The 14,207-nt window shown below is 57.0% G+C and overlaps 1 protein-coding gene across 1 annotated transcript; it reads left to right on the top strand.

Moving 5' to 3' along the window:
* Positions 1-3,549: 3,549 nt before the first annotated feature.
* On the top strand, positions 3,550-9,363 carry LOC107320368 (protocadherin-10-like). Its single transcript, XM_015876126.2, has 4 exons — positions 3,550-6,498; positions 7,450-7,508; positions 7,605-7,693; positions 7,910-9,363. Exons 1-4 carry the CDS (start codon positions 4,021-4,023, stop codon positions 8,167-8,169), a joined length of 2,886 nt encoding a protein of 961 aa, XP_015731612.1. The 5' UTR covers positions 3,550-4,020; the 3' UTR covers positions 8,170-9,363.
* The last annotated feature ends 4,844 nt before the right edge of the window (positions 9,364-14,207 follow it).

The following is a 14,207-nucleotide window of genomic DNA, read 5'->3' as shown; positions in this document are numbered from 1 at the left end:
GCACTCCACCAAGGGAAGTGCTGGAGTTACATTAGAGTTCTGACCCTTTGGCAGCTGGCAGCGTGCATCCTTGTGGCTGCTGGACCGTAAGAAGGAGCAGGGCAAATTTCTTGTAGCATCACTCACAGAGTGGGGACAGCTGTCGTGGTTCCTGTGCTGGAGGATGTGAAGTCACTCTGAACCCCTCCCCCCAGGGCCGGTGTCCCCATGTCATCCAGGTACTCTGGGGAACATGGGTCCGATGAACACAAATCTGTTCTATGTTGATCTGAGGACACCATTGACAGTCCAGACAGTGTGAGCCCCTCTGACCCATCAACACATAGAGCTGTAAGCCCATGGGGGTCTCTGTGCCTGCAGCTCAACTCTTACCCCCGGTATTTCCTCCCTGTGACACCTCCTTGGCTCTGCAGTCAGCCCTCCTTCTTTCTGCACAATTGAGGCAGCCTCATTTCACCTCCCCCCTGGAAGTTCTCATTCCAAGCCTTACATCAGTTGTTTCGTTGTTGGTCGGTTTTATCTTCTGCCAAAACTTGGGACACAGGCACCGTGTGCAGCATTACAGGATCCCACTGCCCGACAGAGGAGGCGTCATCTCTCTTCCAAGAGAGATTCCATTTCTCTGCAGACATCTGGAGCTCTCCTGTCCCAGCCCCACTCAGAACAGGGCTGGTAGATCTGCTGTATCAGGGCCTCATCAAGGATGGTGATTCCCAGCCCTGCCAGGTCCCTATGCCAGAGTTTTACCATCCTCACACTGAAGCTCTTTTCCTGGTATCTAACAGAAATGTCCCCTGTCCAGACTGTGCCCACAGCTTCTCATCCTGTCTCTGTGCACCTCAGAAGGGAGATGGGCTCCATCTTCCCTTTAGGGAAACAGAGAGCAGTTAGATCCTGTTCCTTGCTGCCTTCTCCAGGCTGATGCAGCCTCAGCCTCTCCTCAGGGCGCTGCCTGTATTGCTATCAGTGGCTGCCACTGCACTTGCTCCATTTTATCAATGTCTCTCTCATACTGGGGATGCCAGCACAGCTGTAGCATGGCTTGATGTATGTTTAATGCTTCACATCCCAGCACTCAAGGGCAGGCAGGGTGTCCCACCAGCACCGATAACACACTGGGATGGCCACCACCCCCTTCAGGGCGCTGCTTTCTCCTCCCAAGGGATGGCAGAAGCAGAAGCTTCAGCAGAGAAGGATCCTGGTGGCTCCCAGTAGTCAAGCCTCCGGTGTCTGACCCCGTGCTGCTCATCAGCTGTAGGCCAGTGAGCAGTGGGCTCATTCCCAGCTTCCAGCAGGAGCCCTTGCTGTGCTTTCCCTCACGGGCAATGCAAACTATAGCTGCTCTCGCTTCCAGCAAGAAGGAAGCAACAAACCCATACGCATGGCTGGGCACACGGGTGCCTTGGGGAGCTGGGGGAGGGGATACGAAGTCTGACAGGGGCTGATTCACTTTCAGACCCTTCTTCTGCCCCAGAACACGGTGGGCAGTGCGGTGCCTCCCCCCTCTTTGCTCCCTGTGTGGCTTTTCCGAAGCGGCTCAACCTGCGGCATCTCCTGCTGCATCCCGACCTGCCAGCCGCTCTGCCAAGGCGCATCAGTGCTGACCCGCGGCAGCCGGCCACCCGCCGCTGTGCCAAGGCATCTCACAGCAAGCCAAGCCCCCCTGCTTGTGGCTTCCAGCGCCTTCCCAGCCCAGCTTCTAGCTGTGCTCTGGCTCCTTATCCCATGAGAACCAGGGCTGAATGCTCCCCTGGATGAAAGAGAGAACATAAAATCTGTGCCACGTGAGCGGGCTGTTAGGGGGGGTGCTGGGCTCCCCCCATCCCATCTCCCCCATTCTGCTGTCCCCTGTCACAACCCCCCTCCTCACAAGGAGGTCTCTCTTGAGTCCTCATCCCCCTGCAGCACCCACACTCACCCCACAGCCCGTGACATTTCCCCCAGGAGAGGGATCTTGAGGACAACCCGTGTCGTTGTCCCCCCCGCCCCCCACCCTCCTCTTTTGTCTTTGGTCCACTGAAGTCTTGGACATGGGGAAGAGGAGGATCCGGAGGGGCTGCGAGCAGCGAGTTTATATGGTTGGTAAAGCACAGATATTGGAGAGGGTTGGTGCTGCAGAAGGACACCGAAGGAGGACTGGGGGGGAGGGGGCAGAGTTTGGGAAGGTGGGGAAGAGGAGCTAATGGGGATGTTCCATTGCATCCCATAGGAAAAAAACAAAAACACAAAAACCGAGGGAGAACAGGGATCGATTCCTCCCTACCTCCCCAGAACAGGAAAAGTGATGAGCTGCGCTGGGGGACATCGCACAGTAGAGCTGGAGAAACGCAAACAGGACCGAGCCGAGGGGGGCGGGGGGAGAATTCCGCCCGGAGCACATCGCACCCGAGGGGAGGAGAATGAATATTGAAATGTGAATTAAACAAAAGGGTGAAAACAGCTCCGAGGATTTCAGGGAACGCACTTGGCTGGAAACGGGGGTGGGAAAACGAGACCCCCACCGCCCAATTCCTCGTTCGTCTTAGCTCCTGTAGAGCTGGGGGAGATTCGGATCCGCTATTTAAGGGGTGTAAGGGAAGGTTGGGAGGTTGGGGGGGGGAACACGACACGGCCGATCAGGGACGAGGGGACAGATCAGAGGTTGTGGGGTCACTGCAGGGATAAGGAAGGTGAAATGGGGAGGGGTGGCTCTGGCTCGGAAGATGGTGCAGGGAACGTGCCGGCAGCGATCGGCGCTTCCGATACAGCTTTGGCTTCGCTTACCAGGAGCCGTCCCGATCCCACTGCTCCCTCCCGGGTCCGAGCCCACGCGTGACCCGGCGACGCCTCTTATAACCCGTCCGCTGCTCTCTGCCACCCCGCTGCCACCCCGCCCTTCCCCGCTGCCTTCCTCGGCAGCCCCACGAGTGCCGCGTCCCGCGTGGGTCGCGCTGCGCTCCCGGGGTCCATCTCCTCCCTCCCCGCCCCACAACGCCCCCAGCTCCGCTGCCTGCAGGATCGCCCCGCACGCCGCCTCCCACGCGGGACTCCCGAGGTCCGCCCGGAGCCGGCAATTCCCTTCCGCGGGAGCCCGCTGGGGACCGGGAGGCAGAGACAAAGGCGGTAAAATATCCGTGCTCAGCTCAAGCCGCTCCGAGCTCCGCCGATCCCTTAACTAGATCGTTAGGGGATTATCCGGGACCTCAGCGCCGGGGGGCGGCTGTCCGCGCCGTCCCGCTAACGGGAGCCTGCGGAGCGACGGGAGAGAGAGCGCGGCGAGGATCGACCACCGGGTCCGGTACCGGGCGGGGCGGGGGTCGTCCTGCGGAGGCAGGACGGGAACCGAGGCTCTGTCCGCGCCCTCCTCCCTCTCCGGGGCCGGCGGAAAGTTTGTGCCCGTGTTCCCGCTGCGGGGGGAGCCCTGAGCTCCGATCCCGGTGGGATCGCGGACGGGGACCGGGAGAGGGCTGCACTCGGTACCGGCGTGAGCGGGGCTGCGGGCAGAGGGGGGTGTCGGGGGCGGAGGCAGGCGGGGGTCGGGGGGGGGGGGGGGGGTCTCTCAGCGCCTCCGTGCCGATGGGCTCAGCTTTATCCGAGGCTGTAATCCCCCTGCTCCGGTAATTAAAAACTCCGCATTACAAGGAAAACGGTGTGCGGGGAAATGTAATCAAGTCTGGAGGGGCTTAACCATCTGCTAAAGGTTAGGACCGGCACGGCGGGGGACGCAGCCGGGGGATTTGGCAGCCGCTGCGATCCGCGCTCCTCTTAATCTTACCGCGGGGACGGGCTCTGCAGCTGAGGGGTAACACCGGTATCCCGGGCCGGGGCAGCGGTCGGGCTCACCGGGGCTCGGCTCGGGGTCAGCCCCGTCCCCTGATTAAGAGCGGCTCCGGGGAGAAGGGGTTAAACGGCGACCGCGGCGGGGGCTGGTACTGCGCGATCGGAGCACCGGGAACGGCCCCCGCCGATCCCGGCAGCCCGGAACCCCTCGGAAGCACGAGAACGGGCACGGCGGGTGGACTCCGGGGGGGCTGTGTGGCTATGGGGGCCGGGGCACGTTGCGGGAGGGGGCAGCTTTCCCTCCCCTCCCTCCTCCTCCTCCTCGCTCTCCCGGCTGTTCCGCACTCCACGGGCGGGCAGCTGCGCTACGCCGTGCCCGAGGAGCTGGAGCACGGAGCCTTCGTGGCCAACCTCGGCGAGGACCTGGGGCTGGACGTGTCCACGCTGTCGGCGCGGCGGTTCCGCATTGTGGCCGGGGCCGGGGCGAGGCAGCACCTGGAGGTGAACCTGGAGAACGGGATCCTCTTCGTGAACGAGCGGATCGACCGGGAGGAGGTGTGCGAAACAGGGGGCACCTGCCTGCTCCACCTGCAGCTGCTCGTCGAGAGCCCTCTGGAGCTGTACCGTGTGGAGGTGGAGGTGCTGGACATCAACGACCACGCTCCCACCTTCCCCTGGCAGGAGTACGTGCTCGAGGTGGCCGAGTCTGCCGTGCTGGGTGCCCGCTTCCCACTCGAGAGCGCCCAGGATTCCGACATGGGCACCAACTCTGTGCACACCTACCAGCTCAGCCCCAACAGCTTCTTCTCACTCGAGGTGCAGACACGCAGCGATGGCAGCAAGTTTGCAGAGCTGGTGCTGGAGCGCGCCCTGGACCGCGAGCAGCAGCGCACACACCGGCTGCTGCTCACTGCGCTTGATGGTGGCATCCCCAGGCGCTCGGGCACAGCCCAAATCCTTGTCACCGTGCTGGATGCCAATGACAACGTTCCTGCCTTTGACCAGCCCTCATATGGAGTGAGCCTGCCTGAGGACGCCCCCGCCGGCACCCTGGTCATCCAGCTGAACGCCACCGACCTGGATGAGGGCCCCAACGGGGAGATCGAGTACTCCTTCAGTGGGCACGCACCACCAAGTGTCCGAGAGCTCTTCCGTGTGGAGCCCCGCAGCGGGCAGGTGCTGCTGAAGGGCCCCCTGGACTATGAGCGTGCCAGCCTGCATGAGCTCTACGTGCAAGCCAAGGACCGCGGGCCCTCAGCAGTGGCTGTGCACTGCCGGGTGCTTGTGCACCTCCTTGATGTGAATGACAACGCTCCTGAGGTGACCCTTACCTCGGTTTCCACACCGGTGCAGGAAGATGCCCCACCGGGCACCGTCATTGCAGTCATCAGTGTTCTGGACCGGGACTCCGGGGACAACGGGCGTGTGAGCTGTGAGCTGAGTCCCAGTGCGCCCTTCGAGCTCCGCTCCTCCTTCCGCAACTACTACACACTGGTTACCACGGAACCACTGGACAGGGAGGCAGTGTCTGAGTACAACATCAGCATCACGGCCCGGGACATGGGATCCCCCTCTCTGCTGACCCGCAGCACCCTCACCGTGCCGGTGTCTGATGTGAATGACAACGCCCCGCGCTTCCTGCAGCCCTCATACAGCGTCTATGTGATGGAGAACAATGCGCCGGGGGCTTCCATTTGTTCTGTCAGTGCTCTGGACCCTGACTGCCAGCAGAACGCCTACCTGTCCTACTCCATCACTGACGGGCACATCCATGGCATGCCCGTGGGCACCTACGTGTCCATCAACTCAGACAGCGGGCACATGTACGCCCTGCGCTCCCTCGATTATGAGCAGATCCGCAGCTTCCAGATCCAGGTGCAAGCGCAGGACGCGGGTTTCCCCCCGCTCAGTGCCAACGTCACCGTGCACATCTTCGTGCTGGACCAGAATGACAATGCTCCTGTCATTGTGTCCCCCATGCCGCGCAATGGCTCCGTGGCCACCGAGTTGGTGCCGCGCTCTGCTGGGCCTGGCTACCTGGTGGGCACAGTGACGGCAGTGGATGCAGACGCAGGGCTGAACTCCCGCCTGTCGTACCAGCTGCTCCAGGCCACCGACTTCACGCTGTTCAGCCTGGCACCAGACACAGGTGAGCTGCGCACCCTCCGTTCCTTCCTGGAGCAGGATGCGGCCCGGCAGCGCCTGCTGGTGCAGGTGAGAGACGGAGGGCAGCCAGCACTCTCAGCCACTGTGTCCCTCCTTCTCTCCGTGGTGGAGACCATGCCACAGACTCTCTCTGACTTCAGCAACTTCAGCCTCCCCCCAGAAGCCTCCTCCTCTCCGCTCACCCTCTACCTCCTGGTGTCCCTGGGCTCCATCTCCTTCACCTTCCTGTTGGCCATCCTCATCCTCACAGCCATCCGGTGCCGTGGGATGCGATACCCCTGGCAGGGTGATGGCTGCAGCTGCTGCCCGCGGCCCAGACGCTCTCCTGATGGTCTCAAGACATCCAACCTGGCAGCACAGCCCGGTGCCAGCACGGCCGCCCACCTCGATGTGCCCGATGGTGGCCCCCCGGGCTACTGCTACAAGTTGTGCCTCGGGCCAGAATCTGCCCAGAGTGACTTCATGTTCCTGAAGCCCTGCAGCCTGCCCCGCAATAACGAGAAGGGCCCTGGGAACCTGCCTGCTGCTGGGAAGCGGTCCCGGCCAGGGCAGCCCCTCCACGGCCCCAAGCAGGTGAGGTGGGCACAGGGCTGGCACCACACTCCTCCATGCCCCCTATTCCCAGGGATCTCACCCCTCAGCCCACAGGAGGAATCAGACATGGTCCTCACAGAGAATAGGGTTGGGTGGTGGGGAGGGTCCACTGAGATTCCCCAGAGAAAAGCAGGAGTGAGATGGAGTCCCCTCCCCATCACCTTCTGCGTGCATTAGAGGCCATGGAGCTGCTTCAGTGCCTGGAGTCGGGGGGGGTGAGGGACCATCTCCACACCAGTACACCTCTGTGCTCCCCCATGCCAGGGGGGACCCACTTATGTCCGCATCCAGGCACCACAGCCATGGGCTCTGCTGCTGGGGAGGGAGTGGGGATCTCAGGGTGGTATTTTGATGTCAGCATTTATTAGGTATTGAAATCAGGGATGTCTCATTTTCCCAACGAGAGGCTTTGTCCAAAACATGATTACAAGGATGGAGGGTGATGAAGCGTCTAATCCATTTACTCTGGACTACTAATGAAACAGCCCTGCATGGAGCACAGGACTTGCTGCCAGCAGGGTCTCCCTCTGCGTCTCCTTGCACCACTGGCCTTGCCTGATGTGTTAATGGGATATTCCCCTGGTAGCTGCAGCCTCAGATCACTGCACACACCGCCCATTCTGCACCCTCACCCCTGGTGCCCGAGACCTGGGTGAAGTCATCATCACATCTGCATCAAAGGGTTGTTGGAATTAAAATCCACTCTCTCTCCCCAGAGCAGAGCTTGGCAATGGAACATCCCACACAGGTGGTGAGCGAGTGACAAGCCAGTGTCCTGAGTGGGGGGCCCAGAAGGGAGGGGGCTGGATTAGCTCTGCCTCAGTTTCCCTGTCTGTAATACTGGAGCTTCCCACAAGAAAAGGGGATGGAGGAGATGGGGCCTTGCTGGTTACTGAAGGCTAACAGACATTCCCCACTCTGTGTTTCCAGATAAAGCAGCCCAACACAGACTGGCTGCCCCCCAGCGTGCAGCGACCTGCTCTGAAGAGGTATGGGACCTACAGGCACAGATGGAGGGGCTGTGGGGATGGGGAGGCTCCCTCTGATGCAGCACTGAAATGGTCTCCTCGGTCTCTTCTCTTTAGCTCCCAGAGCCTGGAGGATGTGGGGGAAATCCGCAGAGCCCTGCAGAAGGAGCACGAGAGGCTGTGCACGCTGGTGACCCCGGTCTCTGGTCAGTATGGGGCTGCCTGGGTGGGAGACCAGAACCAGCCGATGTCCCTGGGGGAACACAGCCCTGCCCCCAGCAGTGTGTGCAGGGATGCCCAGGGCCCTGGGAAGGAGGGAGGGTGGTGGTGACACATGGGTGTTCTGGGACATGGGTGGGACCATCCCCCTGACAAGGGGTGCAGACCCCAACAAGCCGTCCTCACTCCAGTCTTTTCTCCAGAGTTTCAGAAGGCTTCAGCGGGCACCAACAGCGTCTGGGCACCCCAGTATGGCCCCCTGTACCCCGGGCACGTCCCAGCCCCTGACTACCAGCACAACGTCTACATCCCCGGCACCCCAACTCTGCTTTCCAGTAAAGATGCCCCCCTGGTTCCAGGCCTGGAGAGCAAGAACAGCTTTTCCACCTTTGGCAAGAGGAAGAAAATGACAACATACTACGACATGCCTGATGGTGTGGTTATCAACAACGACCTGAAATAGCGTCCATTGCAGGGCCTGGATCACCCATATTACACCTTACTTCAGCTGCTGGGTCCATCTGCAGCACACAGCTCCATGCATGGACTGCTCGGGAGTTTATAGGGCTGCCTGTGGGGGGGGGGAAGGAGCAAGAGGATGAGGCAGGACGGGAGGAGGGGGAGCAGGCATTTCTCTCGTCCCTTGCAGAGCTGTGTTGGCAGCAGGTGCTGCTGGGTGTCCAGATGAGCAGATTTCAGCAAATCTGCCTTGAGTTTCCCCACTCCCACGTCCCCTTTAGGGGCGATCCATCTCTGTAAATGTTGTCCCTTTGTCTTGTCTGGCTGTGTGAATGTGCTGTGCTGCATGCCTGTATTTCTGCCCCAGGAGGTAGGGAGATGTACACAGAGCAAGTGTGGCATCAGTGAGCGAGGCAGCGACCAGTGCCTTGTTCCTGGGACCCAGTGGAAATGCTGCACATCCAGAGCTGGTGTCTGAGTGCAAATCCCAGCCATTATGTGGGCTGCCCATCAAACTGCCACCCAACACACACAGAGCTGTGTAGTCCAGGATGCAGCCATGCCTGGGACACCACCAGCCCCTGCTCTGCAACCAGCACAGGATGGCCAGAGGGCTGTTAAAGATACACAGGGTGAAGACCTGCTGGGAAACTCCAAGGCATCATCCTAGAGGAAGTTTCCTTCTTCAGAGGAGTCCCAGCACAGTGACAGCTCTCTCCTTCTCCTGCTCTCACTTCCATCTCCATTTTCTCAAGTCCTGAGCACCTTGGTTAGCCCCACCTGTGCAGGACATGCAGCTCTCACTGCTCTCTCTCCTCTTCAAGGACTTCCACCAGGCTGCCAGGAGCCCGAGGGCCGGGCTGCAGCCCCACACCTGTGCACCCACTGTCTGCCAGCATTGCCGACTGCTCGTCTGTGACCAGATAGCTCCAGTCCAGCCCATCTGTGCAGAACACAACAGCTCTTTCTAAAGCAAGTTTGTTTCATGATGTCTGATTTGTACCAATAAATGGTATTTTGCTAGCTCACCCTGCCTGCTGGCTTTCCCGAGCCCCAGCTGCACCTCATGGCAGGGACCATTACTGAGCTGCAAAGCAGGATTCAGCTCCAGCACATTGCAGACCCCATGGCTTTCTTCACTGCTGGAGCAACCTAGGAAGGTTCATTCATTCCTTTCACCCAGAGGCTGGGGGCTTGAGGTCCCCTCTTGCTGCACTCAGACCTATGCAGGTCCTGGCAGAGAAGCATGAGCGGCAATGGAGACGCCTGGAGCTGCTGGGGAGGAGGGGTTGGATCTGGCTGTGGATTATTGTTATTGTGCATTGCTTTCTATGGCTCATTTCAGCTTTCCCCTGGCTGCTCACCGCCCACCAGCTTGCTGCAGGAATAGGAGCACAGGAGGAGATAACCTGGATGTGTCTGGGGGAGGGTCCAGCAGGGAACAGGGAAGGCAGTATCAGCTGGGGGCTCATTGCTGGAGGCAGGAGGGGGCTCAGCCTGGGGTGAAGTGATGGCCATGCTGTGGCTGTTCCTGCTCCTGTCCCTGTTTGTTCGGGGCTAGGCCTGAGGAGGCTGCAGTGCAGCTCTTGGGATTAACCCAGAAAAGACCTTGTCTATGTGTAGGTAATGGGCAATGTGGTGGGAGGGGGCAGGAGCACATCTGGGGCCTGTGGGAGTCAGAGCCCCAGGGGGAATGGACTGTGGGCATGAAAGGGACCTGGCTGCTGCTGCTGCCTCCAGTCCCAGCTCGCATCTGCCTGGCTGTGAGCAGATGAAAGATTCCCTGTCCCAATTAGAAGGTAGGGTGAAGGATTTGTTGCTGCCGAGTGGATTCTGCAACGGCCTCTGCAGAGTGCTAAGGGTAAAACAGAACACAAAACAGCTGCTGCCTGAGACCCTGAACAGCATTAGCCTGTTTCACTGCTTCAGAAGACAAAAGAATTATGCAAAGTGATACAATAAAATTAATAACAGCCTCAAGAAGCAATAAAAGCATCAAATGGACTTGACTCCCTGCGGGGGCAGCAAGCATCTCTCCCAGCTTAGCTCCAGTAATAACTTCCCTGCTGTTGTCAGGTGGTTCAGGCCAGATACTAGGAGAGTGCTGCAGCCCCTCTGTGTGCCTGGTGCACGAGCCCCACAGCATGCTGGATATAATGGCATGGAACCACTGTGTTGCATTGGAGTTGCAGATGTTGCATCTGTATGGGAAACTGTTGATCACAGCCTGAACCTCTGATTAACCATCTGGGGCAAGTGACGGGTCAGCTGTGGGAGCACAGGTGAAGGTAGTTCAGCTGTGCTCCTGGAAGGGGTGGTGCCTGGCTCCACCTCTCCTAGACCCCATGTAAGGGCTGACCACCACTAAGGCAGCATCTTGTTCTGGAGTTTGCTCCTGTGTGGAGTTTTTGTGGTGAGCCTCAATGTTGGTGAGCATCCATCTCAATTGTGAGCCTCAGCATTTGTGAGTCTTTTCTTATATACCCTCTGACTATCCATTCACTTTGTAATTGCAACTATGCATTTGTGTAACTACAACTATACAGCATCACAAAGGGATGTCTCAGAATTGAGCCCTAGACCATAGGCACTGGAAACGGGCAGTTTGTATGGTGGTGTCTCACCCAGAAGGAGCCATTGAGGTATATGTGCACCTGTACTTCCATCTGACCCCCAGGTATGCAGCTCAGGTCTCCTCTGAGAGCTGTCAGCTCAGCCCCATCTCAGCCTCCCACCTGCCCTGAGCATTGTCTGCCTTACTGGAGGAAATCCTGCACTAAAATGGTTCAATTCTAATATAAATAAAAGGAGAGACTTGTCATAGCGGGGATAGCGCTTGAACCTGATGGCAGCTACAGCAATGCCCCATCCACACAGGGCATGGCTGGTCAGAATGGTCAGCCTGACAGCTCTTCCTCCTTTCATATTCTTCCATAGGGACTGGCAGGCATTAAAAATGCAAGCTCTCTACCCTACAACCAGTTATTTTTACAGCTCTTCCTGTGCTTATATTCCTGCACAGCTCATGGGCATTAGCTTGTCTCTGTAGCCTGGTAATGCATTGGGCACGAGAGCTGCTTCAGAGACACGCTCAGTGCTCTCCATCCATGCACTCCTCTCATACATCCCAGGTCTTTCAAAGATCCAGAGGCAAATCCTGCTTTCAGGGACCTGCCAGGCAGCCTGAGATGTGCGTCTCCAACATTGGGAAAGCTGCCATGTGGTGCCGTTGGCTGCAAAGTGCTGCGGGCTGCGTTAGGCAGCAGAGAATGCTTCTGGGCACCAGCTCAAATGGGGCTTTTTTGTGCTCTCACTCCTGCTGAATAGACTCTTTGGATGGAAACATTACTATATCTCAGTAATGACTTAAAAGCGTACAGCAGAGAGACAAATTGAATCCAGAGGCAGAGAGAAAAGAGGCCAGAAAGGGCCCAGAGGGGCTGATGTTCAGCTCTACCCCAGTTTGCAGCGCACGGAGCAGAGCAGCATCCAAAGAGCCCCAGGAAACCTCCATGGGGAGCGGGCAGAGCCGTGGGCACGTGTGTGCGCCGCTTGTTGGAAAGAGCGGGGTCAGTAGGAGTGGAGGGGCTGCACGTTGGCCCTGGGTGAGTTCTGCATTGAGCCCGAAGTTGTGGATTCATGGTTAATCCCCAGCTCCAGTGAGGCTGGGCATCATCTTGTTGTGTTTTCTGACCTGAAGATGCTGCTGGAACGATCGTGCCTCAGTTTAGCTGAGAATGGATCCGGGCCGTTCCCGGTATCTTTTCAGATTGTCTCAGCGTCTTCACCCCCTCTCCAGGCTCCCCCTGCTGAGCAGCGCGCAGCTCCTGCAGCATCCCCCTCCCGCCTCCTTTTGTTCGGCAGAAACAAACATCCTCCAGCTTTTGTCATAACAATTTTGCCTCCGCCACGCTGAGAATCGGGCCGCACGACTTTCATGTGTTGATTTTCTCTGCTTCTTGGCACCTCGTTTTTTTTTTAAACTGCTCTGAAAACATCAATTCCAGCTTCCTCCTCGGGGCTCGCAGGAAGGAGCCGGCCGGGCTCTGCCTCTGTGCTCCTCCTGCAACGCGCTCTCAAAATACACGGTGGAAATGTCACTGGCTCTGTTTGCAGCCTTCGCTCAGGCGGAATTAATGTTTCTTGTTAGTGATAATATGACTTAATCAGCTTAATCACTGCGAGAACAAAGTGGGCACCTTTGTGGATTGAAGAACTGATTGCACACTGGACCAAAAAGCTCGGGATGAGGCTTTGAAAATGAATTAAATCTGACCTCCAGAACAGCCTGCACTTGGGCTAATGATTCACCTCCACGGAACTCACTGAGTTACAAACCTGACATTTGAATAAATGATGCATTCTTTGCATGTTTTAAACAATAGCAGCAATTTTTGACTTCTGCATTTGGAATTGGAAGCAGTTCCTCTGATGGCAGGAGGAAGGGCAGACGTGTTAAACGGCTTGAAAAAGAAAACGTTTGTGCAGCCAACCATCAGAAATACATCCAGAGGATCTGGAAGCATTTGTGATGAGATATTTGTTTCAATTCATTACTAGGAATGTCTGCAACAACAGGTGAAAAAGGAACACGGTGCAAGAAATGAAGGAACAGAAGATTCGCAGAGGGGTCACTGAGGTCTTTGCATCAAACCCATTCATTTCAATAATGCCTACGATGGGAAAATGTCATTAAATAGCTGCAGAAATGTCTTATCATACATTTTTGCCCACACAGAAAATAAATCCCATTTGTAAGAAGGGAAGAGAAGCAGGGAAAGCAACCATCAATCAAGAAAATCATTACCAGTATTAGCAGGGTTTCAGATAGGCCGAGATGCAGACAGTCCGTGACAGCACGCTGCCTGTGAAACAGGAAAATGGGGGTGAAATTGCTGTGTGAACCCAGAGAGAAGATGAGCTGTCTGAATTTGTTCTGCTGCAGTGACTCATTGGATGTCTGGATCCAAATTCTCCCCTAAAAAGCGTTGGAGTTCACTGCGGTGCAAACAATAACGCAGACACACACTGGGGGATTTGTTTCAGCTCCTAAACATGAGGAGCTGGATGTGGAGCTGAATCCCATCCACAGGGTCCCACCTGACCCCAGTCTCTTCCTTGCTTTTGAATATTGTTTGCAAGAAATGAAGATAAAGCCACGTGTGCAGCACCTGCACATCCCTGGCATGTGATCAGAGGCCAGAGGAGTGAAGCTGCTACTTGCCTTGAGTCTCCCCTAGATGACCAGGCTTCAGGTATATGGTCCCATGAACGGTTTCTAAAGCTAAAGCCTGGTTTTATTCTAGTGCCAGGAACCAGATACAAACAATATGTTATATTGTTTGCTTTCCTCGGCATCCTATTCTTCCCTTTAGTTTCTGCTTGCAATGTAGTCTGATTGCTGTCCCAGCATCTATAGAGTACTCAGCCAGGTCCAAGCCTGTCCCTGTGTTCTCCAAGCACCCCCATCCCACAGGGGATGAGTCTCTGTCTCCCTCCGTGCCTGTGGGATACCTTCCAGCTTTGGTCATGGGGAGGATCCACGATGACCAGCTGCCAGATCCACGCTCACTTCTGTTGATATGGAGAAGTTTCTTTGCAAAGAGACCTCCCTGTGCAGATAAGAAATGGAAACGGGGTGGGAATTGAGCACAGCAAAACATCGCAGAAGTTCTGTGATGCCTGCAGGTGGAATTCGAGTTAAAAGGGTTTAAAAAGATCATAAAATCCCCCTTTCTGATTGGATTGCATTGCTGGAGAAGCTCTGAGCCTTGCGAGGCACAGCAGTTGCCTGCTCTGAGGTTCCTTCCCTGGGGACCTTGCCTGGGATAGCTCCATCCATTTATCCCTGACTCTTGGCATCTCCATAACACACTCACAGAGAGAGTTATTAGTTTAATTTTCTTGTGAATTACAACGGGGGCCCAGAGAATTAGAAGAGCCTTTTTTTTTTATTATCATTACTTTTTGTTTTCCAGTTGAGAGATTGTAAATGAGGCTATTCATCCTGCTAGCAGCAGTGGGGACCCAAACCCAGGCCTT

This window comes from Coturnix japonica, chromosome 13 (assembly GCF_001577835.2).
Source record: "Coturnix japonica isolate 7356 chromosome 13, Coturnix japonica 2.1, whole genome shotgun sequence".
NCBI classification, from domain to species: Eukaryota; Metazoa; Chordata; class Aves; order Galliformes; family Phasianidae; genus Coturnix; species Coturnix japonica.
Note: the sequence above shows the minus strand (reverse complement) of the source record. Positions and strands in the feature narration are given on the sequence as shown.